Raw genomic sequence first — 19,771 nt, 5'->3', positions numbered from 1 at the left:
TGTGGAGTTCTATATAATGGTAATATGTAATAGTGTTCTTCACTAAATATTACTTATAATCTAGCATTACTACATGGATATTCAGGTTGAGTTTTTTTAATGTGATTATGTTTATGTGGTATAAAAGTATTTTATTTCTCACAAGACTATCAAAGTGAGTTGGATATTAATGGTCGACCTCTTAACATTATTCTGGCTCCAACTTACTAGTGGTTTGGGGCGGGGGACCTTTATCGGGACTCCTGGATCAGGTGTTGTTAAGCTTTTCCCTCTCGGGATCTTGGAATTCTTCTTTCGAATTTCGGGATGTCGGGATTTAAATTTATTTTAATTCGGGACCTCGGGATTTCGTGTTTTTAATCCTGGGGGATTTCGGGATCAGAAACCCTCCTACCCCCCCCCCCCCCCCAACTAATGTTTGCATGGTCTACTCATGTTTAGCAAAACAATATGCATACCGGAAGCAGTGAAAAACAGATACTTATTTAAAAGATAACATAAAAAAAACTTTTTAAATTTTGAACTTTTGAGGTGTTCCGTTACATTATAACTTAATTGTTTGAAGAGAGAAATAAATTCATAAAACGGAACTTTTAAAAATAGAATATCAGATATTATACCATCAGAGACATATAATATACGTACATGTCCACAGGTAGTAAGGTCGCCATATCGAGGAGCGTTTAGTACAGTGATATTGTCATAATTTGGTTAAGTTGGTCATGGATAGGTTATGAAACTTCCCAAAACAACTGCCTCAGTTCTTCTCAAATGAGAAAAAAAAGCAAATCAAATGTTTGAATCTACTTTGAAAGTACTTTTATTCGTGGGGAATCAATTTTCGTGGTTTTCGTGGATGACTTTATCCACGAATTTAAGAGTCCAACGAAATAAAACAACTATTGTCCAAATCAAGACATGGAAAGATCCCCATCGGTAGGTTTGACTACTGATATGATCTAGAGAATATATTGAAAAACACCAAAACTGAGAATACTTTAATAGCAGTCACAGGATTATACCCATTTAATCTTTAATAACCTAAACTGTACAACTTTTGATCTTTTAATTCTCATAAAAAATAGTTTTGATCGATGAAAGTCAGCTTTCCGGTAATTAACCCAGGATAACCAAGATATCCAAATTGATATGGTTTGGTTACGCGATTGACATGGTTAAGTTAAGGTGGTACCCAGCACTTTAACAAAAATTAATTTTGGCGTGTTTATTTTTCATAAAATTTAAACAAAGTATTTACTTTGACCCTTTGACAAAAATATAAAAATTTAAAAAAATCGTTTTATCAGAAAAAATACACTGGTTATATAGCAGTTTGACAAACGCTTATTTTGATCACTGAGAAGCTTTATATTCCCTTAACAACACAATGTAGTTTAAACGTTTAGCTGTTTTTACAGAGTTATCTCCCTGTGCAATTCGTCATGGTTTTGGTTATATTTGTCAGGGTTAAGATCAATATAAACACATCTTTGTGGCACCTTAATATTGATAGTTTATTTGAATACGATTGTTAAAAATTAAAGTAACATAATTTACTAATTGACTTAAGAAGAGAAAAAGTCTTCTTACCAAATTCGGTGGGCGTAAGCGACAAAAAGGCCGGGCAAATCGTACATTTGTATATTTTTTTACCCCGCGTAACGCGTTGCAGGGTCAATGGAAATATTTGGCGTGTGTATTTTCGTCCGTCCTTCTGTGTGTTCATCCGTCCGGTCTCACGTTTACAATTTTTGCCGGATTTTTTTATGAAACTTATGTCATAAAACTTTTTTTAATAATAGTTTTGTTCAAAATTGCATTGTTACAATCTTAAATGTGCCAGAATTTTATGGAACTTGCATCATAGGTTTATATTAGCAATGTATCTGTATCTGTATCTGCAGTGGTACGTGTAGAATCCTGTTTAGGCTTTTATACACGGTGGAGAAGAGCGCCGTTGTTATGGGCGGTGTTCTTGTAGAGCGGTCTTAAATTCCTCTACAAAACCTGCATGCACAACTTTATCTGGTAGTTGTTTTCAGTGAATAGTTGTTTCCACAAAAAAATGAATGTTTGTACTGTGGTTTGTTGCTATTTGGCACTTTAAGTCCTCTGGTGTTATTGATAACTTGACGTTCGATGATATTGTCAGTTTCACAGTTTGAATAAGTTTTGGCTTTTATTGGTCGTTTAGGTCTTGATGGTATGAAAAAATTGTCGGCTGGTAGAGCCGGCACCAGACCCTCAACCACCTTGTAAACCAGGATGAGACAGATGCTGTGTCTTCTTTCCTCTAGCGTCTCCATTTCAAGCTGGCGTCTTATATTAGTTATGGACCCTGTTTCTCGATTCCTGTAGTTTTTCTTGATGAATCGTAATTTTTTAACCTCTGTTTTGGATACGTTCTAGTTTGTCAATATCCCCTTTCATATATGGGTTCCAGATTGTTGCGCCATATTCCATTGTTGATCTTACAAGGGATATAAATGCTACTTTCCTACATGCTTCTGGTACGTTCCTCAAGTTCCTCCGAAGAAAGCCCAAGGTGGTGTTGGCTTTCTTGCTGATGTTATTTATGTGGAAGCTCCATTTCCGTTTGAGATTTGGAGTCCTAAATAGTGGTTCACTTGTACTTCTTGTAGGATGTGTTTATTAAGCGTGTAGAATTTGTCTGCTTTTTTTGTTTATGGATAGAACATAGCACTTTTTGGCGTTGAAACGCATTCTCCATTTGTCGGCCCAGATTTCTAGTTGTTCCAAATCTGTTTGTAGCTTTTGTTGGTCTTGGCTATTTTTTAAATTGTTCTGTATAGTAGGCAGTCATCATCAAATAGTCTTACTGATGATGTTACACTGTCTGGTAGGTCATTGATGTGGCACATGAATAGGATTGGTTCTAAGACTGTGCCCTTGGGGACCCCAGAGTCAACTGTTGTTTCGCCAGATGATTCGCCTTCCACGACGGTTCTCATTGATCTTGCAGTTAGGAAGTTCTTAAGCCATTTGTGTGTATTTCCTTTAATTCCATACTGATCTAATTTATGTAATAATTTGTCGTGTGGTACTGTGCCGAAAGCTTGTGAAAAATCTAATATGCCTACGTCGATTTGATGTCTCTTGTCATGTTCTTGTAGGAAGTAGTTGATGGTACTTATGAGTTGGGTTTCACATGAGTATCCTGACCTGAAGCCGTGGTTTAAGTTGGTTAGGATTTTGTTGTTTTTTTAGATGTTTTAGGATATGCCTGCATACGATATGTTCTAGAGTTTTGCTGATGACAGATATTAGGGATACAGGTCTGTAGTTTTCTGCCAGGTGTTTGTCTCCTTTTTTGAAGATACTGGATATGTTTGGGTCTCTCCAGTCTTTTGGTAGTTCACCTGTGTCTAGCGAGCATTGCATTATGATTTGTACGATGGGTGCTAGTTGTTCAGCACATTCCTTGAGTATTCGGTTTGGGATGTTGTCTGGTCCAGAAGCTTAAATTGGGTTTGTGTTTTTAAGTAGTTTTTGCAAGTCCCTTTTGGTCGATCGTTTATGGTGTTATATCGATTTTTGCTCGTATTCTTGTTGTTGGCAGGTAAGTGTCTGATGTTATTGTGAATACGGACTTGAATTGTTCTAATAGGAGTTCAGCTTTCCCTTTACTGTCACTGACAAGATTAGTCCCCTTTTTAGCTCACCTGGCCCGAAGGGCCAAGTGAGCTTTTCTCATCACTTGGCGTCCGTCGTCCGTCGTCGTCTGTCGTCGTTTACTTTTACAAAAATCTTCTCCTCTGAAACTACTGGGCCAAATACAATCAAACTTAGCCACAATCATCATTGGGGTATCTAGTTTAAAAATTGTGTTCGGTGACCCAGCCAACCAACCAAGATGGCCGCCATGGCTAAAAATAGAACATAGGGGTAAAATGCAGTTTTTGGCTTATAACTCAAAAACCAAAGCATTTAGAGCAAATCTGACAAGTGGTAAAATTGTTTATCAGGTCAAGATCTATCTGCCCTGAAATTTTCAGATGAATTGGACAACTGATTGTTAGGTTGCTGCCCCTGAATTTGTAATTTTAAGGAAATTTTGCTGTTTTTCGTTATTATCTTGAATATTATTATAGATAGAGATAAACTGTAAACTGCAAAATTGTTCAGCAAAGTAAGATTTACAAATAAGTCAACAGGATCAAAATGGTCAGTTGACCCCTTTAGGAGTTATTGCCCTTTATAGCCAATTTTTAACCATTTTTCGTAAATCTTAGTTATCTTTTACAAAAATCTTCTCCTCTGAAACTACTGGGCCAAATAAAATCAAACTACAATTATCATTGGGGTATCTACTTTAAAAATTGTGTCCGGTGACCCGGCCAACCAACCAAGATGGCCGCCATGGCTAAAAGTATAACATAGTGGTAAAATGCAGTTTTTGGCTTATAACTCAAAAACCAATGCATTTAGGGCAAATCTGATAGGAATTGGTATTGTTAATCAGATTTCTGTAATTTATTCTTACATACTTTTAATTTTTTATAACCCTGTATGCGTACATTGCCTATGTAAATTTTAAAATTGTTTGTATGCACATTGAACGACAAATTTATGTGACGTATATAATTTTTCGGACGTCAGAGTGAGACACTCAAATCAATCCATGTGTTCGTAGATAGTAGATGTTTTTGTGTCCTGTTAAATTGTTCCTTTTAAAATTGTTCCTTTTAAAATTGTTATACGGATGATGACTGATGTACCCATATTTTGACTATTTTATTAATTGTGACTGTTTATTTAACGCATCATGTAAATGTAGCGGAATTTGATGAGACTGTTATTAAAGTGAGAGGGTAAGCGCTATAGAACCAGGTTTAATTCACCATTTTCTACATTTGAAAATGCCTGTACCAATTCAGGAATATGACAGTTCTTGTCCATTCCTTTTTGATGCGTTTTGTTTTTTGATTTTGCCATGTGATTATGGACTTTCCAAATTGATTTTCCTCTGAGTTCAGTATTTTTGTGATTTTACTTTTTTTGTATACATTTTCAGTATTTTTGTAATTTTACTTTTTGAAACAAAAGAATGGGCTTGGTCAAATATTGAATTGAGAAGTACGTAATAATTGGATAACTCAACTCTTCCGGACCAGGCATATAATGTACGACGTTTGAAATGTATAAATATACCTTCTAAAACTACTGTTGCAAATTCAATGGTAAAATTAATTTGCATAAAGTAAAAATAATGTTCAAATTTAGAATATTTACGATATAATTTCAGCAATTATATTTCATTTTGAAATATATCAAAATACAATACGTAGTTACAACGATTTAAAATTTGATGTTATTATAAATAAATTGTTTATTAGGATAAAGACATTATTAAGTTCTTTTAAAGGGAGAGAACCCCAGACGTTTTCATTTTACAAATATTTATAAACGATATTTTCTGACAAAGACTCGTTTTAATTTTCATCGTAATTCTTAACCTCTTTGGGTCATTCAGATATTAAAATCTTATTTTTTAATTTAGTTCCAAGGGTGTGAGACCGGGACGTGTTTTGCGACTAATGCGTTCCTTCTTTTTCAGGAACCGTTTCCTCTCGCATTTGAAATCAAAGTACTGAAGTACTGAACATCGGATTATCGCAAGTTCTTGTGGATGGTCCCACACCTGACCTCTATACCTGAAAGTGAGGTAAATGTATCTTGAGATAGTATTCATGCTTTTATTGAGGCTTGCATATATATTGATCTTAAAGTGCCAGTCTTTGTAAGAATCAGGCAATTTTGAAAAAAATCAAAACATGGCTGTAAAAAACCCACCTACCTAGCCAGCCTATTTTGAAATAACTTTGGTTAGAATGATAACAAATTACAGAGTTAGCTTCCCTTAATTGTTAATTTCTAATAATTCTTTTAGATGTATGTTTCATTATAATACATTATTCTGATTGGCGAACTGCACATCACCTGTTATTCAGTAAGCAATTGCATTACACAATAAAACTTATCATTCATGATGACACACGGTCCCACAATAAAGTGCACAGGTGAATTAAATTAAAACTTGATAAAAATCGTGTTTACATGATCCTAGCTAAAAAAATGTAATTATAAGTATTGAATGCTTCTTTTTGTAACTTTATAGGGTTGTAAAAGCGTTGACCGTGCACACATTTTTAGAATGAAGCGCGGAACAAAATGTACTTCGGTCAACGCTTTTACAACCCAATAAATTTACAGAAAGAAGCATTCAATTCTTAAGCGCATTGTAACCAAATTTATCTCCAATTACCAGAACAGGACAATGAAAGGACTGGTATATTTTTGCATCATTATACATTTTGAACATAAATTAATGTCAACCTGAGTGGGTTTTTGTTTGTCATGTTTTCACCACTGCCTGATTCTTAGGTAGACTAGCACTTAATTTTTACTTGTATAAATATATATATACAACATGTTCAAGTCTAAATTGAAAACTACATTCAAACCTATGATTGTGTTGGATAAAAACAAGTGCAATTTTTATATGTATACATGTAAAACAAATTTCGTTGTGGAGAGTTCTAAATACACCACAAAAACATATTCCAAAAGACAAAAAAGTGAAAAAGTATATTTGAACAAAACACATTTGACTAACAGGTCAAACAACTGATGTTCTAAAACCCTGCTGACTGCCATTGGCAATTGCCAAACAAATTAATCATAAGATGTAACAAAATGGATCTTGATATTAATTAAATACTAAACAAAAAACAAAAAAACGCTTGCAGCAAAGATGTTATACCACAAACATGCGGTACAATTTGTTTTTTTACACCAGACCCTGATTTTGAAAACAAATGTCTCTTCAGTGATGTTAGGGATTGAAACGGTATTTGGAAGGTCATATAATTTATGCTCTTCACCTTTGTACTAGTTTGGGTTTATAAATATTTTTGATTTGAGCGTCACTGATGAGTCTTGTGTAGACGAAACGTGCATCTGGCGTACTAAATAATAATCCTGCTTGATGCCTGATGTTTGTGCCAATAATTCCTTGTAGAAATAACTATTTACCTCAATTAAGATCTTCTAATATCATTTATTTATCTCCTTAAAAAAGTATTTGATGAGCATTCATTGAAGAAATGAGTTAATAACAAGCGATTAGGAATGTTATTTTGCACTCGATGATATCTGCATATAATCATATTTATCTTGTTTATATATCGGTTAAAAACGTTAACCCAACATGAAAGTTATGTATAGGAAATCTAGCCAACAGCAACTTGATACACCGGAATGCCCTCAGTCATCTGCTGTAAACATCTTTATACACAATTATATACAATAGTCCAAATAATTATGGCGTCTTGCAAGGAAGGTGTACCAGAAAAACATTACAATAGCCTTGCAAGACGTCATAATTATCTGCTATATATGCCACTACTAATGTTGAGCCATTATAGTTAAATTGAGAATGGAAATGGGGAATGTGTCCAGTGTCTAATGTGCCAACCAATATGGTTGACAGTGACATAGCTAAAAATAAATCATTGGGGTAAAATACAAGTTTTGTCTGTTTATATCTTGAAACCACCATAAATGTAGAAAATATGAGAGAGACATAAATGCTCAGAGTGATGAGAATGATGATTTCTACAAGGAATTATTGGCACAAACATCAGGCATCAAGCACTTATTTTCAGATACTGTTTATTTCAAATTGTACTGGTCATAATTCATCAAAATATCCTTATCGTGATTTGTCAGAGGTCTCAAATAATTATCTTACTGTCATTTTTGGAAAAAAATTAAGTATTAAACATGATTTGTCAAAATCAGTCGATGTTTTTATTGTCTAAAAGAAAGATTAGTGTACATTTTATCGTCATACCCCAAAAATTATGGTTAACATCATTTTGCAAGAATTTTTACTGTTATTTGTCATGAAGGTACAACTATTACGACCCTTCAATAAGTCAACATGGTTGAAATCATCTAAAGACTCATCAGAGTTATTGTTCTGATTTTTTTTTACACATTTTCAGTGTATTTATATAACTGAACAGCAAAAGTGAAAATATCATCATACCAAAATTTATGATTAACAACCAAAACATTGACTGGATGCAGATATAATACAAAATGTGCAAGGTTTCACTTCTTGTTTTTCTAAAATTTCTATAGACATGGATGCCGTTTTGACAGCCTGGGGTCATCTGACCAAATTAAGTTATGAGTCTTCACACTTAGCCACAGGCCCAGCAGCCCAGGCTTGTTCAAATGCTTTCAGGCCTGAAAAACCATCTAAATAGGCCAACAGAATCTAGCCAAAATTTTCCAACATTTGAGCACATGTGGATTTAAAGTTGAACATGGTGACAATATTGTTTAGTCAGCAAGAACACCAGAATTAACAAGAAACTTGGATGAGAAACATCATTTTAAAGAATGGCTTTGAATCAGAATTTCCTTGGTAGGGAGTTACTGCTTATACAGAACATTTGGAGTTAAGGCTTCCTTATGTTGAAGTCAATTCTTTGTAAATATTCAGATGCTACAAGGACTTTAATCATTATTTTTTGCATTATGTGAAATAATGTTTCTCTTTTTATCTTTTGTCTCTTTGCATTGATATATGTTGTTTATTCTTCACTAGTCAGTAATTTGGTTCAATGTTGTTTATACTTCAATGGTCAGTAATTTGGTTCAATTAAGTGTCTTCTTCCTTCTTTATCACAGTCAGTTTAAAAGATGGTCATAGCTTACCTAAAGTGTTTATTAAATCATAAACTTCTGTCAGGTGAGCTAATGGCAATATTTATAGCTCTTACTAGCCTTCTGTCAGGTGAGCTAATGGCAATATTTATAACTCTTACTGACCTTAACACCAGATGAGCAAATAAAAATATAACAATGATTGTTTTTATATGTATTTTTTGTCAACAAAAATTACAAAGCGCACAAACAACATTATTGGAATGGAAATACATGTAAATAAACAAATATGTATAATGTTTTATATCAATAAAATCCTCTTATATAGATATAGCAAATTCATGCAAAATCAATAAACTTGTGACATATCTTTCTTATAGCATTTTATCATTCTGACAAGTTACTTCATACTGACATGACTGACACTGACTCATACAAAAAGGTTTCCAAAGACTTGTAGGTAATCTCAATCATTTAAACTGTACAATCTTTATCAATTTATATGTCTGCAGATGAATTTAATTATTGTAATATTCCAACAGAAAATTTACAAAACATCAAAATTATTGAAAAATAAATACAGGTTCCTGTACAAGCTTGTTTTGGATACCTCTATGAGGTAAAAAAAAAAATTGGCAGAAAAATGATTTCTGGATTTTTCATATAAATATTGTGTGAAAAAAATCAATTAATTTGTACATTTAAAAATAGTAGACTTGCACAACTTATATATGTAATTGCTTTCATCATTTGTTGTCAATAAACCAATCATTTAGCCTTAGAATATAATAAAGGTTACATCTCCTAAAATAAACCATTCATTTAGCCTTAAAATATAATAAAGGTTACATCTCCCCATATAAACAAAAGCAGACAATCCCCTAGAAATAACCTGATTTATGTTTGTTAGAAACTGACCATTATATTCAGTATACATGTTGAGTTTATCAGGGGCGGATCCAGCCATTTAAAAAAAAAAAAAGGGGGGGGGGGTCCCATCCCAGTGTGAAGGGGGTTCCAACCCCCGGAACCCATCCACCCACCCTGGATCCGCCACTGTTGATATTGGTCTTTTAAGATCAACTATTGGATTTTCTCTACATATTAATAAAAGTTTTCTACATGCAATTAGACAAACAAAGCTAAATAAAAAGTGACTGTTTTCAATTTATTAAACATTCACATAGATATTTAACCTATCCAACATACACACAATTTCCCCAGTACTTTCAGCTCTAACCTTGGTTTGACTCTTACATTTTACTTAAAATCAAAGACGTCTTGAATTCTCCAATGTAAAATATATATAAATTAGAAAATTCAAATAGTAACCTTAAAAATTTATATGAAAAAAACTTGAAAAATAAATGACATAAAATTCATATTAATCAAGAAATATATGCAGGAAGTTAATTGTATGAAGAATTTTCACCTGATATTTAGGCATGAAGTTAATTTTATAAAGAAATTTCACCTGATAAATATGCATCTCTGAGTATACATTTTTAAATATGAGAGTGCTACATATTCTTGCATCATTATTTAGACAATATCCCTGAAAGATAAAAGTAGGCACACATGTTACTGTTAAATAGATACAAACAATAATTACATATTTAAATCAAATTGTGATTTAATAAATGCAGGACTCCACTCTTGCTTATTCTTTTCCTTATTTGGCCTTGGTGGTCAAGTGGTCTAATAAGTCAAACTACTGCATCACTCCCCTATCAACACTGAGGTTGTGAGTTTGAATCTTGCAATGGGCAGGTTCTCTTCCAACTCCAATCTTATTGAATAGGATTGTAAGTATTCCTACTGAAGATTGGTTATTCTCCCAAGGCACTCAGGCTTCCTCCAACAATAATAACTGACCACCAGGAAAAAGTACAAAAGTATTTAAAGTGGCGTTAATCACCAATCAATCAATTCTTTTTCTAAAATTGAGAATGGAAATGGGGAATGTGTCAAAGGGACAACAACCCGACCATAGAACAGACAGCAGCAGAAGGTCACCAACAGGTCTTCTACCTACTAGCATGTAATCAACATGCTATGAATTATAAATTATAACAACTTGGACAAATGTTTTTTTTTTTCAATATCAAAAGTAATTAATATCAACCTAAACAAAAATCTGACTTGGCAAGAAATTATCACAGGGATTCAGAAAAGATTAAAAAGTAGGAGTTGTCAGTATACAGATATAGGGAGTTTGACTGTCCCTTTGGTATCTTTCGTCCCTCTTTTATATAGATAATATACAGCACATAGTTAGTAATAAATAAATATTGATAAATATGTTAATAACTTAAAACAAAAAGACTGGAAAATTGATTGTTTTAAAGCACATTAATAAACATCTGCTTTTAAAAATAACACTGAATATTTAAATTTTAAACAAAAATATGATTACTGCATTTGACCACAATTATCTAAATTTTAAAAATATTAAAATAGGACAAGATAAATAACTTTTAATTTCACAATTATTATTGGTTAAATGACAGAGGAGTATTGACTTTTAAAATCTTTAAAATAATGTCATAATGTGGATAGAAGAAGCCACACATCTGAACTAATGTGGCCTTATAATACATATTAATATATCAATAAATACACTGCTGAGATGAAAATATCATTTCTAATTATTATTTTGATATATTTTGATGAGGCCAAGAACATAACATGTAGTGTTAGCATTAACAAATCTGAAAATTGAAAGGGTCTGGTGGATATTTTTGTCTTTTAGTATTTTTTTTTATCAAAATACTATATATAAAATTGAGAATGGAAATGGGGAATGTGTCAAAGAGACAACAACCCGACCAAAATAAAAAAACACAACAGCAGAAGGTCACCAACAGGTCTTCAATGTAGCGAGAAATTCCCGCACCTGGAGGCGTCCTTCAGCTGGCCCCTAAACAAATATATACTAGTTCAGTGATAATGAACGCCATACTAATTTCCAAATTGTACACAAGAAACTAAAATTTAAATAATACAAGACTAACAAAGGCCAGAGGCTCCTGACTTGGGACAGGCGCAAAAATGCGGCGGGGTTAAACATGTTTGTGAGATCTCAACCCTCCCCCTATACCTCTAACCAGTGTAGAAAAGTAAAAGCATAACAATACGCACATTAAAAGTCAGTTCAAGAGAAGTCCGAGTCTGATGTCAGAAGATGTAACCAAAGAAAATAAACAAAATGACAATAATACATAAATAACAACAGACTACTAGCAGTTAACTGACATGCCAGCTCCAGACTTCAATTAAACTGACTGAAAGATTATGATTTCATCATATGAACATCAGGCACAATCCTTCCCGTAAGGGGTTTAGTATCATACCATCATAACATATATGAGAAGAACATAACCCGTGTCATGCCAACAACTGTTTTTAGAATAAATGTGTTTAGTTCCGACGCAAAGACCTCATCAGTGACTCAATATTAACGCCAAAATATGCAATCTTTAATGACTTGACAACAGTATCGTAATTATATCCCTTCTTAATAAGTCTATTCAAAGGTTTTGTAAGTTTATGAGGTGAATACTGACACCTTTGTGCTTTATAAAGAATATTTCCATAAAAAATTGGATGTGAAATACCTGAACGTATAAAAAGTCTGCATGTTGAGCTATATTTACGAATGATGTCTTTATACCGATGATAAAATTTAGTAAATGTTTTGACTAGTTTGTGATATCGAAAACCCTGGTGTAATAATTTTTCAGTAATACATAAATTTCTCTCGTTAAAATCTAAGACATTGTTACATACACGAGCGAATCGTACAAGTTGAGATATATAAACACCGTAAGATGGTGACAAGGGAACGTCACCATCTAAAAACGGATAATTAACGATAGGAAATGAAAAATCATCCCTTTTATCATAAATTTTAGTATTCAGCTTTCCGTTAGTGATATAGATATCAAGATCGAGGAAAGGGCAGTGGTCGTTGTTAGTATTAGCTTTATTTAAAGTGAGTTCACCAGGATAAATTTCATTAATATACATACTGAAGTCGTCATTATTGAGAGCCAAAATATCATCCAAATATCTAAAAGTATTATTAAATTTGTTTATCAGATGTTGTTTTGATGGGTCTTTGCTTATTTTTGTCATAAATTGTAACTCGTAACAATACAAAAAGAGGTCCGCAATAAGTGGTGCACAGTTAGTCCCCATTGGAATTCCGATAATCTGACGATATACGGAATCCCCAAAGCGAACAAAAATGTTATCTAGTAAAAATTCAAGGGCATATATAGTATCAAAGCATGTCCAATTAACATAGTTTTTTTGTTTATTGCAACTAAAAAATGACCTAAAAGAGTTTGAACATATATATTCACATTCTGATTTTTTGAATGCCCATTTAATTAGATGTGTGAATTTTTTCTTAATGAGAATGTGAGGCAATGTGGTATACAGGGTAGAAAAATCAAAACTTTGAACAGATTCAAAATCACCAATATAAGCATGCAATTTATCAAGTACTTCCAACGAGTTCTTGACACTCCAAAAGTAATTTATTCCACTATTTTCGAAGGCCTTATTTGAACAATTTATTATAAGGTTTTTAATTGTACCAAGTGTGCTGGTAAGAATAATAGACAATTTAGTAGTTGAACAATGGCTTGAAGACGAAATAAATCTATATTTGTAAGGGGTTTTGTGTAGCTTCGGAAGCCAATACATAGTTGGAACTTTCATTGTATTTGGCTCTGCTTGTAAAGCGGTGGCTAAAAGTTTATGTTTGTTACAGATTTCGTTTTCTGAAAATGGAGTCAGTTGGAATGTTGGTGAATTGGTGATTTCCTTTTTCAGAACCTCGATGTAAAATTTACGTCAAACAACAATAATATTATAAGAAGCTTTATCGGCCGGGACAAAAACAAATTCCTTGGCTAGTTCTTTTAGTTTATGTTTGATACGAGAAATAGGTTTATTGTGGTTATTGTTAATAGTAAAATGTTCTTTAAAATGTTGAATACGTATATCAACTATCTTCATTACTGAATTAAAAAAAGAGTCCAAAGATTTTTTGTCAGCTTTTTCCCGTTTTATCCATTTCATACAGTAAGTAAGGAGTGAGTCGTGGATGATATTACGACACTCATTCCAATTAATAATTGACGGGGGACGATATTTAGGTCCTTTACTGAGAAATGATTTTAACTCTCGGTCTTGAACGATGTTAAGATCTCCTGTTATAACATGGGAAATGGGTCCATAAATATATTCGGAATTACTGCAATTACATGAAGTAGGTGTATTTTCACTGATATTAACATCTTTACACAATTGACTATAATTAAACACAAATTTCCGGGTAGATTTCTTGTAAATATAACAAATAAGAGGTAGCTCAGTATTGTCAAAATATCCAGGAATTTGTTCTTTAACAGAATGGTCGTTAAATATACCGGCAATATTTACAAAATCAAAGCCTTTGTTGACATACTTAATTTTAATAAAATGTTTTTTATGATCTTCAGGGCGATCAATTTTGGGAAATAATTTAGAATAACAATATGCCATAATAATTTGAACAATTTCATACTTAGGACTGCTATATGAAATTGTGTTGCAATCCTCCAAAATTTTATTTAACTTATTAACCGGTAAAGAACAGAGTTTTGTTAACAGATAATGTCTGCCGTTGTTTTTTGAAATAGAAATAAGGTCCGAAATATTGGTATGATTGGCCCGAAATTTTCTTTGATTGCGATTTGTTCTACAACCGTGAGAACGGTTTTTACGAACAGTTTTAGAAACAATATCCAAAATGTTAACGGAATTGGTTCTAGATATATTACCAATTCCCATGATATTATCATTTAGACCGAGAGGGTAAACTGTCTGTAATTTTTTAATCCAATTTAATTCAATTATTTTCCGTGATCGTACAAACTTTGAATGCGATTCACCAGGCTGCTTATTTACTACTTCTAAAGGTTGAACTGCTAAATATTTAAAAGGATGGTTGTGCTTCTTAAGGTGTTGGTAAATGATACTTTTGAATTTATTAGGTCTTTTAAAACGATACAGATGTTCTTGAGTGCGTTTTGATAAATATCTCCCAGTTTCTCCTACGTACTGAATACCACATCCCGGTTTGTTTCATGTGAGTAAATAAATAATACTGTTTGTTTTTCAAGTAATATCAGTTTCAAAATTTAAAGAAAATGTGCGACCATTAAACGTGGACCTTACCGTATTGTTGGTGGAAAGACGGGGACATGTAAGTCATTTTTTGGCATGACACTTATCGATAGAAGGGTAACCACGATTTTTATTGTTAAAAATGTTAGCGATGGTAGTATTTTTAGATAACCGATTTTGAAAATTGAGACGTGTAGATACCCTTTGAACAAGTTTAGTATTTAGTATTTTTCCGTTTCTTAATTTCATAATTGTTTTGTTAGTGAATTACATAATAAAGGAGCAAAGATTGGCGTCCAGAATATGAACCAGCATACAATAATAAAGTTAAGTAAAAGTGATAAATTTGTTCGGCTGAAAATGTCGAACGCTATCAGTATTAATTACCCGAAAAAGATAGTGTATATCAGGGTATGACTGATGGCTGACCAATTAGTAGAATGGGGCTGAATATTGAAATACTACTTTTTGATAAACATTCCTAAAGTAATGAACTAGAGAAGTTCTCGCTCGGACACACACTCCATAATCTAGTATATTATAAGAGCATAAACCTGAAGCACGGGGAGGCACTCTACTGCCTCCACACGGCACTATGTATGTAAATATGGAATATAATTAAAATATAGAAAATCCATTTAAAGTCTCTTCTGACTTTAATTTTATCTTGGTAAGGGGTTTCGTCCTTCAAACAAAGTAAAATTACATTAACAAAAAAAACAATGTTAACCATAAGATAATGCTGGAAATTAACTTGATTTGGCAGATAACACACATTCACCACAATGTCCACTTTTCATTGCATTTTCATACATAGAAAAAATACACAAAAAGTTTGATAAGGTGGTGCATAAAAGAGGGACATACATACATGTATATATGGTACCACAACAATTTTTCTTTTATCCATGTAACTCTGTGAAGAATTACCAGGCCAAAAGATAAAAGTTGTAGTGATACAATTTACATGTATGTTCATCACCGACTTGAAACTTTCACAGATTTATTCATTTTAATTGTTTTACTAAATAATAATGAAACTAATAGTATACAGAAACATTTCAGAAAGACTGTCATTTATAAAAGTTATGTAACAATTATTAAAATTTGTTTCTTTATCTGTTTCTGGTGGGGAAATTCTTTTTTTTATAAGTTTTACCATGGAACATCTTCCCAACTACATCAGTAAATCAAGCATACATAATAAACAGAAATGTTTTACAGCTGCCATACTTTCAAAACAACATGATTAAAAGCAAGCTAAGGTACATGTGATGCTACAAGCTACAATCGTGGACAAATAACTACATCACCACAAAGCATAGCAAGTGGACAAATAGTTAGGATATTTCATTGCATAGAAAAAACAAGACCATATATCAAATTGCTTATGTAATTATTCCACACGTAATTTTCATGCAAGATAATTCAGAAAAAACACAACCATTTAACATTCAGACATTACTATTACACATAATTGTCATGCAGTCTGGTTTTCTTGGTCTGAATCTAAGATTCCTATTTTTGCTGTTTTATTTCACATTTTTAAGCATTAGATGTGTTTAGGGCTTTTTAAATGGTTGAGGGATGGTAAGACAGGATTTTCTTAGCACACCACAACCAATATATTTTCTTTGAGTAAGTTTATATTCATCAAATGGACTTTCCACCATAAATGAACCTTGTCCAAATATGAACTTTTCCTTCATATTCTAATGGAATAACCAATGAATATTGTTTTTACAATTAATTGTTATCACCAGGTTTAATTCTGTTAATATGAACTGTGTATGTGTAAAAAATCAAAAATAAATATAACTGACATGCATAGATCATGTAGATCCTGCTGAGAAGTTTGGTTATACCTGGGAATTCTTTCATTATACTTATAAATAGTACGGTTAGAACACAAGATAAATTGCACTCGGTCAGCACTAGGGACAAAAACAAAATAAACTAAATATTAACAGCACCAAATCTCCCTAGTCATGGAAAAACATAAATAACTATTTGTTATATTGGTAATCTACAATGTACATTCAAAATTAGGTCAATCCACACGAAATAAATTTTGGTAAATGTGTAACGTTAAAAATGAAATGTTAGTGGCATGAGTTTCTAAAGAATATGTTAAATTGTTACATTGAGAGTGAGAGAAAGACTATATATAATATGAACAATTGATAATGATAAGTCTAATTTTACACAAAAAAATTATTAGCAATTTCATTATGGAGAAATTCATACTTTTCATACCTAAAATGACAAAAAATCAGACTGGACAGGTCATGATAGACCAGCCAATTTGATGGCAAAAGTTGATTTTTAATAAAGAAAACAAGAATGTGTCCCTAGTACATGGATGCCCCATCCGCACTATCATTTTCTATGTTCAATAGACCGTGAAAATGGGAAAAATCTCTAAGTTGGCATGAAAATTAAACAGACCATATCATAAGGAACATGAGTACTGAAGTTTCAACTTGATTGGACTTCAACTTCCATCAAAAACTACCTCGGCCAAAAACTTTAACCTGAAGCTGGATTGATGGACGAACGAACTGACGGACAAACGAACCGACCCACAGACCAGGAAACATAATGCCCAAAAATGGGGCATAAAAACACACACTGTAAATCAAAATCATTTCATTGATAGCCTTGAATGAAAAAAGTATGTTCATTATTAACTACTATAAAACCATACACATGGTCCCAAAAAGTATAATATCTACTGGATATAGCAAATATCATTTTGTAAACATGTTTTTATAATGAATTTATGGAAATAATTAATTGCTACTTGATTTATAATTGACATATGATTCTACAATTACAATCAACAATTTCTTGCCGTAGTTAATGTACAATTGATGTTTGAACCATATTATGCCTAATATTTTACAAACAGATATGCATAAGTTTTTGTGCACAAAAATGTAAACAAATTATACAATAATAAAATGTTGGAATTTCACAGATTCAACCCTGAATTATATAAAATATCACAGTTTTAGCAAACACATGTTGTTTCTTTAAATGACACACCAAATGGATTAAAGGTGGGACTTGTGTTTCAAAAACTGGTCAGGTTAAAGGTTAGACATATATAATTTACATATATTCAAAAAGCTCAAAATCAAGGTATGTATTATCAAATAGGTTTATACATACAACTTAAACAATTTTAAATCTGAAAGGTTTGAAAAATTCGAGCACTAGATGTATGTATACTGTAACTTGGAAATTTCCAAGGGGTGAAAGTATCCCCTTTTGTTTATTTGACTTTTAATTAACCCTTTCCTCCATTGAATTTTTTTTTTTGCATACTTGATTCGCATAGGATATTTTTAATAAAATGCTGAACATATGCTTTAAAGTATTATGGAGTAAGGGGGTGGCGTCAAAAGGCGTCATTATGGAGGAAAGGGTTAAGGTAAAACAGGATCAGCATGGAAAAACACTTTTGTATTAAACCTGGAAAACAGGTTCAGTCATATAAATCACAAAATTTGAACTCTGCAAAAACAAACTACATTACCATTCATGAAACAGGTTTTAATATGAGGTTTTAAAATGATGAAAGATGATTGTTTCCATCTATAGTTGTATATGACAGACTTTGAATTACGTAGTACACAATATTATTTCAATGATGTGGACAAACATATAGGATTGGTATGTCACGAGTGTTAAACATATTTGGTTTTTATAATCCATTTTCTAGAAGGCATTAAATATCATATTTATACAAAAAGTATTAAAGTATTTTATTTTGTCATGATTTCTTAAAAATCATACCACATAAATAATATACAGATTTCAATCAAGAGTTTACCTGGTATAATTTATTAGTATGTTATTAGTGAACCATCATTCTTAGCACAAAGTTATTATAAATCAACTCTGATTCTCAATATAAATTACAAAATAACACTAGTTCTCAATATTAGTTATAATGAAAATATCACCCACATTGTCTTGTTACACAAGACACTGTTACATTCTAAATATCAGAACCATAATGAACAGCTACATTGTTTCAAATGCTATGCATTTATTATATCATTACATAATGGACTATTTTCATATGTTTGTAATAAATAACTGAAAGATAACACCACTATATTTGCATGTATAATTGCTGGACAGGATATGAAGTGACTAGATGCCATAACTGGTTCCTCTATAGACCAATCAACTGGGTCTGACTTCTTTTTCAGATTCTTCATCTGTATTGATACCATTCACTTGAGGACAATCCTTTTGTGCCTCACTGTCTGATGGTCTCCCCTTATCTATATCTGCATTAGATATACCACTGTCTCTACTGTTATCAGGGGCTGCACTCCCTGTTTTATCTTCATCACTAGGATCCTGATCTTGCTCTGAATCTTCTTCCTCTTCCTCGTCACTTTCACTTCCCTCCTCGATTGTACTTGACAACGCTGAAATATATGATATTGTTAATTTTCCCTTCTCACAGATAAATGTATAAACATTACTTACACTAAACAACTTAATATTATTAACTTTCAGATCAAATGGTTCAGTCTTTTTAAGCACAAGACCTGGGCCTGATGCATCTCTTAAACATGTTAATTTTTTCCCCTAATTTTACATACATGTACTATACTTTTGAAATCATATGTTACATGCCATTATAACTCCCCTAAATCCTGTTTTGATGTATATCAGTTTTATAATGGTGGACTCGAAACCTTCCATTTTGAAATCCCCTATTCATAATTGAAGTTGGCTGGTCTTGGATAAAATCCGAAATTTAAGGGGGATAGCTTTAATGCATACAGTAACAGACATGAAATTTTCATGTGGAAAATCTGCCATTAATCATTGAAATTAGCATGTCTGGAACGATATTAGAAATGTT

General features: G+C 32.4%; 1 protein-coding gene across 1 annotated transcript in view; it reads right to left on the bottom strand.

Moving 5' to 3' along the window:
- Positions 1-16,098: 16,098 nt before the first annotated feature.
- The window catches only part of LOC134708587 (endoplasmic reticulum junction formation protein lunapark-B-like), a 31,326-nt gene continuing 27,653 nt past the window's right edge, over positions 16,099-19,771 (bottom strand). Inside the window, exon 11 of the mRNA XM_063569236.1 lies at positions 16,099-19,328. Coding sequence (XP_063425306.1) covers positions 19,078-19,328 — 251 coding nt within the window. The 3' untranslated portion in view covers positions 16,099-19,077. The remainder of the gene's footprint in view (positions 19,329-19,771) is intronic.

Source organism: Mytilus trossulus, chromosome 2 (genome assembly GCF_036588685.1).
Source record: "Mytilus trossulus isolate FHL-02 chromosome 2, PNRI_Mtr1.1.1.hap1, whole genome shotgun sequence".
Classification (NCBI taxonomy): domain Eukaryota; kingdom Metazoa; phylum Mollusca; class Bivalvia; order Mytilida; family Mytilidae; genus Mytilus; species Mytilus trossulus.
This window is presented reverse-complemented; position numbering and strand designations above follow the sequence as displayed.